Source organism: Trifolium pratense, linkage group LG5 (genome assembly GCF_020283565.1).
Source record: "Trifolium pratense cultivar HEN17-A07 linkage group LG5, ARS_RC_1.1, whole genome shotgun sequence".
NCBI lineage: Eukaryota > Viridiplantae > Streptophyta > Magnoliopsida > Fabales > Fabaceae > Trifolium > Trifolium pratense.
Window position 1 is genome coordinate 33,952,645 of NC_060063.1, and position 15,642 is coordinate 33,968,286.

Below are 15,642 nucleotides of genomic sequence, written 5' to 3' on the forward strand. Positions count from 1 at the left end.
TATTATAGTTATAATATATATAAGTTTTCAGTGAATTTAATATCTCTTTAAGCTATTTCATAAACATCAAACAATTAAACATGCACACAACAATATGAACATAATATATTTATATTTATAACCAAAATACTTATAGAATAACACATAAGTGAATTGATCTTCACCATCATCAGACACTTACAAAGGGGGAATAAATCCCTTTCAATTCTTGCATACAAGACTTGCAAAAAAAAATCAACCCTTTACATCAGTAGAACAATATTACATTTGTTTGTAACTGAACTCTAGTAAGTCCCCAATTCTTAGCATAAACATTGAATAACACTTAGCTTATAATTATAAATAACATAAAAGTGAATAAGAACCAAGATCTCTTAGTCCTAATATACCCTCACGGCCTCACCATCTGTTACAATAATAACTTGAATAGTCTTTTCTGACCAAAGGGGACTTTTTTTCAGCTTTAAATATACAGTACATCTGGCCTGTTCTAAAATTTCACCTGATATCACAAATCACCTACACAAGAAAAAAGACGATCATTATGAACACATATAAAGGGATCAATGACTCATTTCTCTGCCTAATCACAAGTCAGTAAGAAATATACAGATTAATAATAATTTGTGTCTGATTAATAATTCATCAAAGCTATACATGTTGATGAGCTTTACCTCTGCATAAGTTTCCAGGTAAGGTCGGGCATCAAATCTTTATATCCATTTACAGAAAGTTTCTTTTTCTGACCTGGATGGAACACGTAATATATGTGTAATCAGTGCCGCTGACGCCAATTATCAATTAACAGAAATTGCATTAAAAAGTGTAGTATTAAAAGTAACTTCATAAACACCGGGTTTTTTTTATGCGCTTTACAATGTGTTGATCAAACTCCTCTCTTACATGATCATGCACTTTAACCTCAAATTGCAGTTGCAGATAAAATAAATCAGTTTTATTTAAAATGCCAAAAAAGAGTAATATGACAAAAATATATATATGTAGCCATGGAATATTTTAATTTTTGACTTAATAATGCATAAACACTAAGTTCAACCTTGAACCACTAAGCCCTAATTTGTGCATCCAACCTAAAATCTAAAATAAGCTATGAGCATTCAAATTTCAATAGAGACAACAAATGATTTCCCAATCTAAAATAAACTGTGGGTAATCCTTCCACCTAGAAACAACAAATGATTTCCCCCAATCTGTACAAAGAGACAAATATATCAATAAATAACCTTAAGAAACAAATAACTATACACATGGACCAATATGCAGCCCAACTAGAAGGCACGAGAAATTTCAAGAACCAAGAATCATGTACATGAAGAAAGAGCATCTAGTACTAGTCAAGAAAAGCCTAAATTAATGAATATTAAACAGAAACCAGTTGAGTAGTTTTTCACTTCTTTTTTTTTAATTTCAAAACTATATATAAAGAAATGCAAAACTTACTGTTCCACCAAGAAGAAATGCAGCTACAGCCCCAACGGTTGCACCAACAGAATCAGCAACAATTCCAACTGGAAGGCCAAATAGATAACCACAATGAAGCTGGAAAAAAAAAATCATCAAGTAACACTATAAAAAAAAGCGCTATTTAGCTACAATCACATTGTTCCTTTTTTTTTTTAAGTTGTTATCTGTCATGCTTTCTTTTCATCTTTTCTTACACTATTCAAATGCAGAAAATGCAACAAATGTATTTCTATAATAAACACATTTTAATAGTACATGTTGTATCATAGTCAACAAAAGAATATAAGAAAGAGGAGTTGAAATTGCAATTCCAACAAGTTCAAAACTAATTCCAACTCAAAAGGATTCTTGTTTGAAAGTAACAAAACTTGTACATAATTTTTTATATCCAAACATCAACTTCTCAAATCAAGCAGTGAAGTATGAAATATGAATAATGTTACCAACACTAAATAGCCTCCATTAGAAATATTGTAGTATTAAATTAGAGAAGAAAATTTGCTTATCATTGGTTAAGTTGAGAATTTGACAGCAAGAATATAAAAAACTTTATTCCAATTGTTATATTTTTCTTTTATTTCACCTCATAATAAAAACTGTTCTCACTATATATTAGCCTCCTAATCATGACTTTGGTAATTTTTTACGCAAGAGTTTCATAAACTTAGCACGAATATTAGCTATACAAGTAGTGTGAAGTCTTGTTAACATACCAATCATGTCATTTTGATTTAAACCTTTTTCTTAAACTTAAAATTTACTCTAAAGTGACATCAGAACTCTGATATTTGAGAACTCATCTTGAAGTTTATCTTATTTCAAACTTGAATTGACATTAAGCAGAATCATTACCTCAACGTGGCGACAAAAATCACTTGAAGCTTGCATTATGCCGTTGATGCAAACTGAAATCATAGTGAGTGAGAGCTTCACTACTGAAACAGCGAGTGGAACGGGGATTGAAGGCTTCGAACTACGACTGAAACGGTAATCATGATTCATGACTGCATGAAGAACTGAAACGACTAGTGAAAATAAATATAGTAAATCACCACTCTTATGGTAACCATGGACGAATCTAAATTGCCAACATCTAATCAAATATGAACTACTAACAAATTAAGAGCTGAGAATCAAAGGATTGTAGTTGTAATTGAATCTATGAGTAAAACCCTATAATAACAATTAACAAGTAATCTAAAATGTTATAACAGATAACCTTAAACAATTTACCAAATCCAAGGAAACCCCAAATTAAAAACACATCACCCAATAACCTAAAAAACACAAATTTCACCTTGAAAACACTAATCACAAAAACCCAATACATGAAAACAAGTGTAGATTGAAGGGTAATTGTAAATTAGAAAACTTATCGAAACTAAGAGATTGCGATTGAGAAATAGAATTAGAACATGTCGACAGCTTCGAACTGATAAATAGAATCAGTGAATGAGATATTGAAGCTTTGTGAGAGCGATTGAAGCTTCATGACTGCGATTCAGAGATTTCACTTCGTGAATGAAAGACATTCAATGAGTGATTAGGGTTCGAGAAGGGGAGAGGGAACAAAGGACTTAAACGAAAGGCATTAGGGTTCGAGAATGAGGGGGAAAGAACAATCGCCACAGTCGATAAGCGTTTTCAGCTTCGTGACTGCGGGAAAGTTAAGGGAATGAGTTTTCCCAGATGGGAAATTGTTTTAAAAAAAATTTCAAAATAATCTGATTAAATATTTTTTTAGTGATTTGTAAAAAAAAAATAAAAATAAAACCCTTAGCGACCGATTTAGCGACCGAATTTTTTTTGACTTTGGCGTCAAACTTTTGGTCTCTAATTCGGTCTCTAAAAGGGACCGAAAAAATTGGTCGCTAGCTATCAGTCTCTAATTCGGTCTCTAAATTTCATAGTGGCTGATTTAGCGACCGATTTGTTTTTTAACTTTGACGCTCGAAATTCGGTCTCTAATTTGGTCTCTATAGCGACCGAATTATTTTGGTCGCTAAATCGGTCTCTAAAAGCGAATTTTCTAGTAGTGTATACTTGCTTATACCTAACACCCTCATGTGCAGCAACATAACGAATTTTGAATCACACTTTGACATTAAAACATGGCTTGGTTATTTGAATTTTCTTGCCTATTTGGAGTTTAGCTTCAACAATAAAATCTGATATAATAGCAGCAAAATAGCAGCAAAACATGGCTTGGTTTAAAACATTACATATCATCTATGAAGTAAAAAATAATCAAAATAGCAGCAAAATAAATATCATAAACAGAAATGACCATATATCTTTTTACTTTTCATTAAATCTCATGCTAAAGTGACCTACACAGACCTACACAGACTTCCAAATCTCATGCAAATTTGTATTTTTATATTGACATTCTCATCATCAAGCCATCAAGCAGAAGAAGAATGAAAACCCACACAAAAAAAACACAGACCCACACAGAAATGAACATCACAGACCCACGAAAACGACGTGAATGAAAACGAATGAAAACCCAAGCGAATGAAAACGAATGAACAAGAATGAAAATGAATGAAAACGAAAACGAATGAAATTTGGAGGAAGTTTGATTTATTCATACCTTTACCGAATAAAAACGAAGAAATTTGGAGGCGATTCAAGCATTCTAGGGTTTGGAGAATGAAACCGAATGAAATTGGAGAGATTGGAGAATGGAGAATGGAGAATGGAGAGATTGGAGAATGATTGGGAAATTGGAGTGTTTGATTTGAAGAACTTGGGACGATTGAGAATGGAGAGTTTGCAGTGGGAGGGAGATTGAACGCGTATGAAAATTGGGAATGAAAATGACAATATGAAAAATATAATAACACTATTAGGATTCCACTACCGGTGAATCCTAGATCGGTAGTGAAAAGTGGGAATATGAAAAAAATAATAACACTATTAGGATTCCACTACCGGTGAATCCTAGATCGGTAGTGGAAGATAATTAAAACAAATTTGTACGTAATTACGACATTGCCACCGTGTCTACTTTCCACTACGGATTTAGCAAAGCCGGTAGTGAAATCCCTTGTCTCTGAACTTTCCACTACCGTTTTAAAAATATCAGTAGTGGAATCCTTTGGTCAAATGTATTTCACTACTGGTATTCACATACCGGTAGTGGTATCTCCAAACCAAAAGTCATTTTTCTACTAGTGAATGAATGAATTTGGACTACTTTACAGTTCAAGTTCATTCATCAATTTCCGTAATTTTCTTTCCTCTCACTTTCTTTCTATCGTACCAAACAGACCATAAGGCTACTCTTGTACTCTATCTATATTCATTTTTATAAGCAACAAACAGGAAAAAATACACATACCAATGACCCTATTTTTTTAATTAAAAACTCTAAAGTTGTATACTCTATTCCAAAACTACCCTTGATATATTAATTTATTATTATAGGGAATATGTAATGTATTTAATGCATGATTTTGGAAAAAAAAAATGGATTTTGATAATGGTAGAAGGGTAATTGTTTATAGATTGTAGCTTATAAAAAAGAATAAATTTTTACCCCCTTTTTTTTTTGTGCTTATTTTTACCCCTATTTATTGCTTATAAAAAGGAATTGAGGGAGTATAATTTAGTGATTCAGCATACATTTTCATTTTTCACTCATTTTTCAAACAAAAAAAAAAGTCCTAGTTTAAACTATCATCACATAGATTTTATTGATAAGGAAAATGTTAAACGAGTTAAGCATATTTTAAAATTTGTGCTCCAAAGACATGACCTTATTTATAATTGTGACCAAAATTTAGATTATAATTAAAGCCTTTTTTCCAAAAAAAAAAAAAAGACAAAAATAAACAAATTAAACATATATTGACTAACCTATTGATTTGGTTTAGTCTAAATATAAAATCAAAGTGGTTGTATTTTAAGGGTTAATTAATGAACTTCAATTTAAAGTTGAATTGATAAAAATATTAGAGATAGTAAATCTAACCTATAATATTAAAAATATTATGTGAAAAATAATGTTTTTCTTTTTTTTTTTTTATATGAAAAAATAATGTTTTTCTCACATCAAGATCCTAGGAATATTCACATTTATACGACACAAGGAATCTCAATTTCAAATATTTGTGATGTCCTCAAGTCTCAAGAGTCAAGGGAATAAGATGCCAATATCTGTATAAACATGTAATGACATATAATGTATGAGGGATCTTGAATTCAAAAGTTATATATTTGTAAAGCAAAATGCCAACCAAATTGACACAGGAAATTCAACTTTGTGTAATTTGGAAGCAAGAAACAATTATTGCTATTGTTAGAAAAATTGATTTTACATAAAATGGTTCGGTTTAATCATTAACCGAACAAGAAGAGATGTGTAGGTATCTATGAGTTAAGATATAGACATTAGTGGTTGATTATTGATATCAACTACTGGCCAACATTATATCTAGTCTAGCTCTTAATAGTAACATCTATATAATTCAAAATTTATAACTCATAGATATCAACAAATTAAGAAAAAAAAAAATACATTTTATATGCACCGACGGTGTAAAATAATTTTACACTGTCAACCAATACCAACCATGTTTTCTGCCACATCACCCCACTTCACCCTACTTTCTTGACATGACATGGCAAAATGATGGTTATTTATTGGACGATGGTGTAAAATTATTTTACACCGTCAGTGCATATCAATTAAACTCTTTTATATAGGATTTATGCACCGACGGTGTAAAATAATTTTACACTGTCAACCAATACCAACCATGTTTTCTGCCACATCACCCCACTTCACCCTACTTTCTTGACATGACATGGCAAAATGATGGTTATTTATTGGACGATGGTGTAAAATTATTTTACACCGTCAGTGCATATCAATTAAACTCTTTTATATATTAAAAGTGTAGACTACACAATTTTTTAGGATGAAAATAGTCCCCCTTTACTAATCCAACTTTTTTTGTGCTTGGATCCTCTCCTTCACTAGTTTCTCTTCCACTCTCTCATTCACTGATTTCTATCTATATGTTACAATTATGACATCAAGTTGTTTCAGCTCTCTCCCGATTGCATTTGCGGGGAGTTGAACCATGGTCCTCTCTACCAAGTTCAGCGTCAATCATCACTACATCAATTAACGATTGATTACACTTCAATTTTTGAAGGAGAGTGAATGATGGAAGTAGAGGATCAATCCCATTCTTTTTGGTAAAAAAATATTTATTGCCCAAATATTAAATTTAATGACAAAATATGTCTTTTGAGACTAAAATTCATATTTTTTTTTACACTAAAATTCGCAGTTTTTATGGCAAAATACACGGGTTTAAACTAAAATTACAATAAATGTAAAAATGGAGGAGCCAAAAAGTCCAACTTAAAAAAATTGCTCATAAAATAAAAATTCACAATATTAACTTTTGATTTATTATACAATTTTTTATTATGTTATACTTTGAAAATTTAATTTTTTTCTTTATTAAATTATACTTTTAAATTCGGCTCCCCTAAACTTAATTCATAGCTCTGTCTCTGACGCCACTAGTTAGCATTTTCCAAAACTTCATACTAACTACTGTCTACCTGTGAGAAACTAGTTAAAAACTAAAAAAATGCAAGTTTATATTGAAGAACAACATTTTTTATACTCTTAAGAATTTAACTACATATATAAATTCTAAAATATGTTTATTATCTTTAGTTCTTTTACCGAAGAAGCTAGCATTTTACTTTTCTAAATAACAAAGTTAATTACCTATCGTTAATTAGTTCAGTGGTGATTGACATTAAATTTGATAGAATTGATTACAGTTCAATCTCCAAAACCATAATTGAGAAGAGACTAAAATCACTTCATATGAAAACCGACCGCGAACCAGAAAAATTAACAAATTTAGTTAGCTATATACACGCCTTAACTTGAAAATGACATATCTCAAATTGAAAACGTGTCAAGTGTGAACTTTGAATTTTTTGTAATTGGAGACTAACATGAAGGGCAATATAGTCATAAAATAGAGTATATATATACTAATTATCAGCATTGTTCAGGTAACTAATCACTTTCTGCTAACAAACAATTCACAAGGTTTTTCATTCTGCTGATTTTTCCAAAGCCGCCAAATTAACATATGGAACATGAATCATTCTTCAATCTCTTTAATTCTTTATGGTTTGAGCTTAACATTTTCAACAACAACTCAACTTCATCAATAACATCAACAACTGATTCTGAAAAAAATCTTAAGGATTCTCAGAAAAATGAAACATCATCGGAACAACCAAAACTCACACGGATCCGAACTATTCATAACAGATCCATGAGTGACCAATCTATCACAAATAATTTCAACCATGATTCTCTTTCACCAGACTCTGTTCTTATCTCTTCAAAGCTTCAAACCATTCTTTCAGGAAAAGAAGTAACAGACACAGAAGATGAAAACCTAGTACCAAAGAACAACAACATTAACAAGGTTATTGTTAAGAAGAAAAGGGAGAGTAAGAGTTTATCAGACCTTGAATTTGAGGAGCTAAAAGGGTTTATGGATCTGGGTTTTGTTTTCTCAGAGGAAGATAAAGATTCAAGCTTGGTTGAAATTATTCCTGGGTTACAAAGACTTGGGAAGAAAAATGAAGAAGAAGAAGAAGAAGAAAAAGATGATTATGATGAATCTGTTGTTCAAAGACCTTATCTTTCTGAAGCTTGGGAGGTTTATGAATGGAGAAAAAAAGAGAAACCATTGATGATGAATTGGAAAGTTCCTGCTTTGAACAATGAAATTGATATGAAGAATAGTCTCAGATTATGGGCACACACTGTTGCTTCCACTGTTAGATGAAATGATGCTGTTCATATTTCATAATCTATTTTTTTTTTTTCTTCTCAAAATATACATTTTTGCCATACTTTTAGTTTTAGGATAATGCAACATTTTTTTTCTTCTCTGTAGTTATTATTTCTTTGTCAATTTTTTCTGGAATTTGATATTCCATTGTAATTTGTAATTTTTGACAGAAAGGAATGAAATCTTATTCAACATTTGGGATCTATTAGCTTAATATGTATGTCTCATATAATTATGTTGTGGTTAGATTGATGGCATAATATTTCTATTCCCAAGTATTTGGATTGATACTTGACTGGTGGCAAATTATACGTTTTTGGTTTTCTTTATGTTGCAATTGTGCATTGAGAAGCTTTAGAGCATCCACAATGAAACTACTCAATTTTGAGTATTTAATCGGGTCTCACGTGTATACATCACTCATTTATAATTTTTTAATAATAGTATCTAATAAGCACTCAATCCCTTTAACCTAGCACCTTTTAAAAAGTTTTAAATGAGTCCCACCAAAATAAAATAGGTACCAATGTTTATTGTAGAACTAGTACCTATTAGGTACTTATACTTAAAAAATAGATATCCACCATTGAAGATGCTCTAAGAAGCTATAAGTTTGGTCTAATGATGAATGATTTTAGTAATATGCAAAAAATCTTAGGTTTGGTCTCTACTCCGTTGTAAACAAAAATTAATAAATAAAGATAAAAGAGAAAATAATTTGAGAGAGAAATAAAAGAGGATAGTATTGTGTTTATTATTTAAGGTGTATGGTATGAGTATGTATGAGTGGAAACTGGAAAGAAACTTACAATTATAGATCATTTTGGTGGCTTAAATTGGACCGTAAATTTTGGTGGTCCAAATTAGAATATTTACCATGAAAATTACTTTTTCGACCCCTGCCCATTTCTTTTTTACCCCCCAAACTGACGTTTTTGCCCTCAGGGGGTATGAAAAAAATTTGCCAAGAAAATTCGGTTTTTAGAAACCGAACTACTTTTGTTCGTAAAAACCGAAGTTTCGGCAATGGTTTTTAACCGTTGCCTTAGAACAAAAAACTGTTGTCTTTAAGCGCTAATGCAACACTTCCTCAAAACAGTATCCATATACATAACACGCAACGGTTTTAAAGTGTTATCTAAAGTGTTAGTTGAAATTCCTGCATAGAACACTTTAGAGAACGCTTTAAAACCGTTGTGTGTTATGCATCTGGATACTGTTTTGAGGAAGTGTTGCGTTAGCTCTTAAAGACAACGCTTTTTTGTTCTAAGACAACGGTTAAAAACCGTTGCCGAAGCTTCGGTTTTGACAAATTTTTTTCATACCCCCAAGGGCAAAAACGTCAGTTTGGGGGGTAAAGAAGAAATGGGCAGGGGTCAGAAAAGTAATTTTCATTTACCATACTAGTACTAGTGTAAGAGAGTAAAAGAATAAAATGATTATTTTTGTTTTTGTTTGAGAAAAATAATTTAGTGGCAGGAAAAAAGATGTAACCAGACAGTCAATGTACATGTACTACACTCTCCCCATTCCAAAACTAGAACAAATTAGTTTTTTTTCGTTTTAATAATCACTAGTACAAATTAGTAAATGTCTACTCTCTTTTTTTGGTACAAAATAAGTGTCTACTCTTTAATATAAGAAACATATTTTTTTTATTCATTGAGTAATTTAGTATATAATTTATAATATAGTTTAAATATATTAATTATTCAATAAATCTATTTTTTTAATATTAAGGACTAAAGAGAGGGCAATCTAATTATGCACGTGGAAAATGTTGAAAGAATAATGAACATTACATTACAATATGCAACCTTTCACTTTCGCTTTCTATGTTTTTCTTGTGTTTTCACTTTTCACGTGTAGACGATGGCTTGCACAATATTTTTATGAGAAGTGATATATGAACATCACTTTATTAGACAAAAATACGACATCTTCTCTCTCTCTTCATTCACTGCACGCTTTCGGAAACATGCATAAAATATTAAAAAAAACAAAAAATGTATAAATGTTGTATTTTTGTTTGACTTTTGATGTTTAAATAACCTTTTTCTATATATATATATATATATATATATATATATATATATATATTCCATTAACATTTATTTTATTTTTCTATTTAAATTCAATCAACTTCCATCATTTTCTATCAAACGTTTCAAACAGACATAGATTATTAAACTAATCAACTTAACCGAGTGGAGTAAGTGAGCTACCTTTGCAAGCGAGTAAACCTTTCCCACTTATTTGGACCAAACTTGTCAACTCTTCTATTTCAACCTTAAGTTGTCTCTCATGTTTATCCAAACCAAACCATGTGTCCCACATTTATAACTATCAATCATTTTTTGTGATTTTTTTATTCCAACCTACACATTTTCTCGCGCACCCTACGAATTTACAAAAATACCCCTGTCAAACCCCCCAACATGTGAAACACCTGAATAAGCTTATCAAGATCCTTCTAGTAGTTAAACTCGATTATAAAGATAGATGCAAGAACTAGAACCGTTAGGCCTAGCCGTAACTAGAAGAGTACATCGTGAGCATAGATGCAAGAAACTCTAACCATGCGCTTAACTGCTTAACATTGTTAGTACATCAAACTCACAAAAGTCATACAGATTCAGTACTGCTACAAAAATCCTAAACATGAACTATCATAAATTTTTGAATTTCATCTTCTTTCTTAAATTACTAAGTGGGCCAAAGCTTTCTTCTTTTATTTCCTCTTTAATACAGCTGCAATTGCCAGTGTTAAAGTTTTGACCACATTTTAGGCACATACCTTTGCACTCAGAATCACATATTGAATTCAAGGTAATCTCAAGATGCACCCTGTCTCTTATGTTTTTTGAAATGTCAATTTGTTTCTCTTCAGGAGGAAAATGGAGTTGATCATCCAAATCGATTAGTGCATCTTCGTCGTCGTCGTCGTTATCTTCACCACTTTTTCTACGGGTTGAAATTTTGTCTTCCCCCAAAATAACACCCAAATCAATTATAGTATCTGGTTCATCAATAGGTGGTTCTTCGGTGAGTAAAAGAGAAAACTCGGAGAATATGGTCTCAGCAGATGGCATGCAACACCTTCAATAGAAAACCACATTGAAACATGTTATTTTGATTGAAAAGGATGTAGAAGAAATAATAGTGCTACGGAATAAGACAATATAGAATATGCAAGGGGCTATATATGTTTGTATGTTCTTTCTTTTTCTCACATGGAACAACAAATAGTCATCTTTTAGGCCTGCAGGGCATGCCTTTTGGTTTCTTCAACAAGTACTTGAATGAAACTGCTTATTGGCACTCTTTAGTACCTAATAGAACGATAGAACAATAAAATAAATATCCCAGAAGATACTGTAAGGTGTATGCATGCACCTTCACCCAACCTCGATGGCAACACAACTGTACTGCAGTATGAATTTAATAATTTACATGCAGTGCACAACACAAACAAAACAGTCACAAAATCCACAGAAGAAACACCAAACCGTGATGGCAACTCAACTGCCAGTTAAATACGTAGGAGTATGTCCGTTTGTAGGTAAATATATCAAAAGTCAAACCGATAGGATGCAAATGTTTTCTCAACAGCAATTAATCAATCACGGATCATCAATAAAGTTAAGGACTGGATATAAACCTGAGAAGATTTAGATATCTTGTACTACTTTCGTCTCTAAATATTGTATTGTACCCTCTTGATAAATTTTTGTCCCTTGTTATAGTGTCTCCTCCAAATTTTCAACTGCATGAATTATTTCTTTATCAAAACACTTTTAATTATTATACATCCTTTTTTTGTAACCTATATAAGTAAGCAATAATATTACTACCAACATTCGAAGTTCTCATTATTTAGTGAATGAGAACTTCTTATAGTTCTCATTATACAAACCAAATGACCCTTCACATTTAATTCGGATAATCCTGTTGGAAGATTTTCTAGTGGGTCGAGATCCGTATTTCACCATGTCTTGAGTCAGCTTTGGCTGATCACCCAAAACATAGCTATTTTGGTAGGAACTCCTTCCAATTGTATCCTATACAATTCTCAAATATTACTTAGCTGGGTGAATAACTCCTTATTCTAATCCATCATATAGATTGTTCCCAACTCTTGCTTCTAAACTTTTTATAATCGTATTATAATTAGTTTAGTTAAGTTAACCCAAAAAATAGCAGTCGGATATTACAATTATCCTATCGCACCTTACTAGTATAGAAAATGCACCTCGCTTTGGCGAACCCACATAATTCGATATTAGTCTTGATGAGTGCTAAATGTTGGAAAGCTTTCAACTTAATATTTCTTTTAAGGGATTTTAATTAAATTTAATCTCACTGTATTTTGTATCTCATACAAAACGTGTTTCAATTTACATGACACTCATGTAAATATATGTTTAACAATTATATAAAATATTCAAAACATATATAATTAAAACATTCATCTCATGCATCACATACATAAAATAAACTAAGGTAGTATAGTTATGACCTCCTAAAATGAAAGAATTAAATAAACTAATTTATTACAATTCTTTGACCCTCGAGCAAACTTCTCAAGTTACTCCGTCGACATCCTTCGTTTGGCTTTGTCTCCCGTCATCACGAGCAATTACAATTATTTAAAATAAATAAATTAAATAAATTGTCACGACACGCAGGCCGTATTTATAAAATAATAAACCACGACACGCAGGTCGTATTTAAACCAATAAAATAAACGCCAAACACGCTAAGGCCATAACTATATACCTCTAAGAATTAATTGATTAAAATTAAATAATTAACGCATCACAAAATTATTTAACAACAATTATTAAATAACACTTTAACTATTTGAATTAACTATTAATTCAAATAAATTACTATAAACAACTTGATCAGAATTGGTTTCCAAAACTAAAATAAGCCCAGTAATTAAAACATTAAAACCAATTAATTTTGAATTTGATTTGCTATTATTTTGAAGCCATTAAAATCTTGAACCAAATTCAAAACATGCCTAATATAATTCAAAACCGAATTTGACTCATAATTGCTTTTAAAGTACTAAATCAATTAAACTTGATTTAAATCTTTTAATTATAAATCAAATATTTAACAATTCTCCAATTATCAATTGAGAATTTATTTAATCAAAACACTTTTGAATTAAATAATTTCCTTATGCGCAAATAATTCCTTTGAATCATATTCAAAGTCAAATACAATATTGATTATATCATCACTGTGTAATTGTATAAGTTCAAAGTAAAATTAAAATATTTATAAATAAAATTAAAATAAAATCGCTGGACATGATTACAAAATAATCAAACACCCGTAACAGGAATACCAAAACACAATCAGATTGTGGATAAAGCTTTACTTATGCCTTTGTCATTGAACTCTTCAAAATCATATTTTGAAAACTTAATTGACATTAGACAGTCTTAACCAGTCAGTATAAAAATTATATGATTCAACTAAAAACATCATATATCACATATCCTACAATTCAACTCTTGAACCGTAGTACATGATGCAGGCATATATCTCACGACTTAAATTAATAAAACAGACACATTATTATGAATTCCATCTCATGAAAACTACTATTTATCTTAAACATATATCGCATATATATTGAGTGCCCGCACATGAAAATTGAAGAATCCAAAACAATTGAATTTAAAATTATGTGATTAAACATATTTAATCAAACCGATGCATATAACCAATGATCAAATCATCATTATGCATCATCAAGGAATTTGAATTTAATGATTTAATCGTAACCGAGCGCTCTGATACCACTGAAGGGATTTAAGAGGGGTTTTTCAAAAATTTAATCCTCTTAGCGGAACAATCCCGATGAACAGATCTTGATTAAACCATTAATCACAAATCAACGAACACAAAACCACAAGTTTATGTGTTTACCTCTTGAAGTGCAGAACCTTTGAAGTAGAAACTATTTCTGATCACGAGCAAAACAAAGTAGCGATGCATCTACTCAGTCCACACGAACAGAACTTCTCCGATGACCGGTGCTAGCCAATTCCACCAGAGATTCAGAGAGAACGGGGTTTAGAGAGCGGCGGCTAGGTTTCTAAATTTTAGGACTAACTCTTAGGTTAAAATTCAGCACATAAGTGTATTCTTTTTATAGACTTATTTGAGTATCCACCGTACCTTACGGTGTGCTGTATTTTACTTAAGTGCACCATACTTTACGGTGTGCCGCGCTTCTCTAATTAAATAATAAGTCATACTTAATTATTTAATTACTAATAAGTCCTACTTATTATTTTATAAATAAGTCTTACTTATTTATTTCTCTCATCTATCTGTCCTTTGTGTGTGACCCTATAGGTTCTCGTAACGTTGGCAATAATATTAAATCACATATTTAATATTATAAACAGTGAGCGGTATCTAGCAACACATCACTGCTACCCAAGTGACGAGAATGTCATGTGATCTGACGAAACCTTTCCGTGATAACGATCGTGTGTATAATTACCCCTTTGCCCTTATATCTATATTGAACACAAGGCATAGATCGTGTCATCCTTGTATGGTTCAATATCTTATTTCTTGATCCCAGAATATACTGAGTAACGAATAAGCTCAATATCTCATATTGACTTAGTTTGGCGTGGCCACGCATTTTATCAGTCATATTCCATCAAGAGGCCCGTAGATATTACTCCTGTTATGCATGAGGGGCAAATTCCATCTAGGTCACTCATGTCCCTCAGCATGATTTGTGGAGTACCCATCAACCGACTTTATAGTCATCCTGTTACGGACAATGTTTGAACGGCAACTAAGTACTCTACTCCACATCTAGGGTCCATAGTGGTTTCAGGTCGAAGGGTGGTATACACCATTATCACTATGAGAATAACTTATGACACTTTTCATAACACACTATGTAGTATTCTCATGGTGGGTCAATCCAATATAAATATTACTCCTAATATTTATATCTATGTGAAGACTTGATATCTCATATCCATGACACGTGAGATGAGGTCATCAGTCTACTCACATAATAGTCTCTATGTTTTACTGTTATCCCACATCACAGTAAAACTTGACGACGGAAACTTTAAGAATAGTGTCCTTATGTTTAATGGAGTCTCACTATTAAGTCACACTTAATGTTCCATTAATTAGACTAGTTATTCTAGGGACTTTATTAGTTTGAAACAAACATAATAAAGAAATGCCTTTTTATATATATTAAATATATAAATCAAAGTCATGATACAAAAGAAGATTCTATCAAAAC

General features: G+C 31.3%; 1 protein-coding gene across 1 annotated transcript; it reads left to right on the top strand.

Moving 5' to 3' along the window:
- Positions 1-7,544: 7,544 nt before the first annotated feature.
- On the top strand, positions 7,545-8,551 carry LOC123885019. Its single transcript, XM_045934248.1, has one exon. The coding sequence runs from the start codon at positions 7,620-7,622 to the stop codon at positions 8,328-8,330; it is 711 nt and encodes a 236-aa protein (XP_045790204.1). The 5' UTR covers positions 7,545-7,619; the 3' UTR covers positions 8,331-8,551.
- The last annotated feature ends 7,091 nt before the right edge of the window (positions 8,552-15,642 follow it).

Excerpts from the sequence above, each read along its gene's own strand:
- LOC123885019 (XM_045934248.1), top strand. The coding sequence starts at position 7,620 with ATGGAACATGAATCATTCTTCAATCTCTTTAATTCTTTATGGTTTGAG.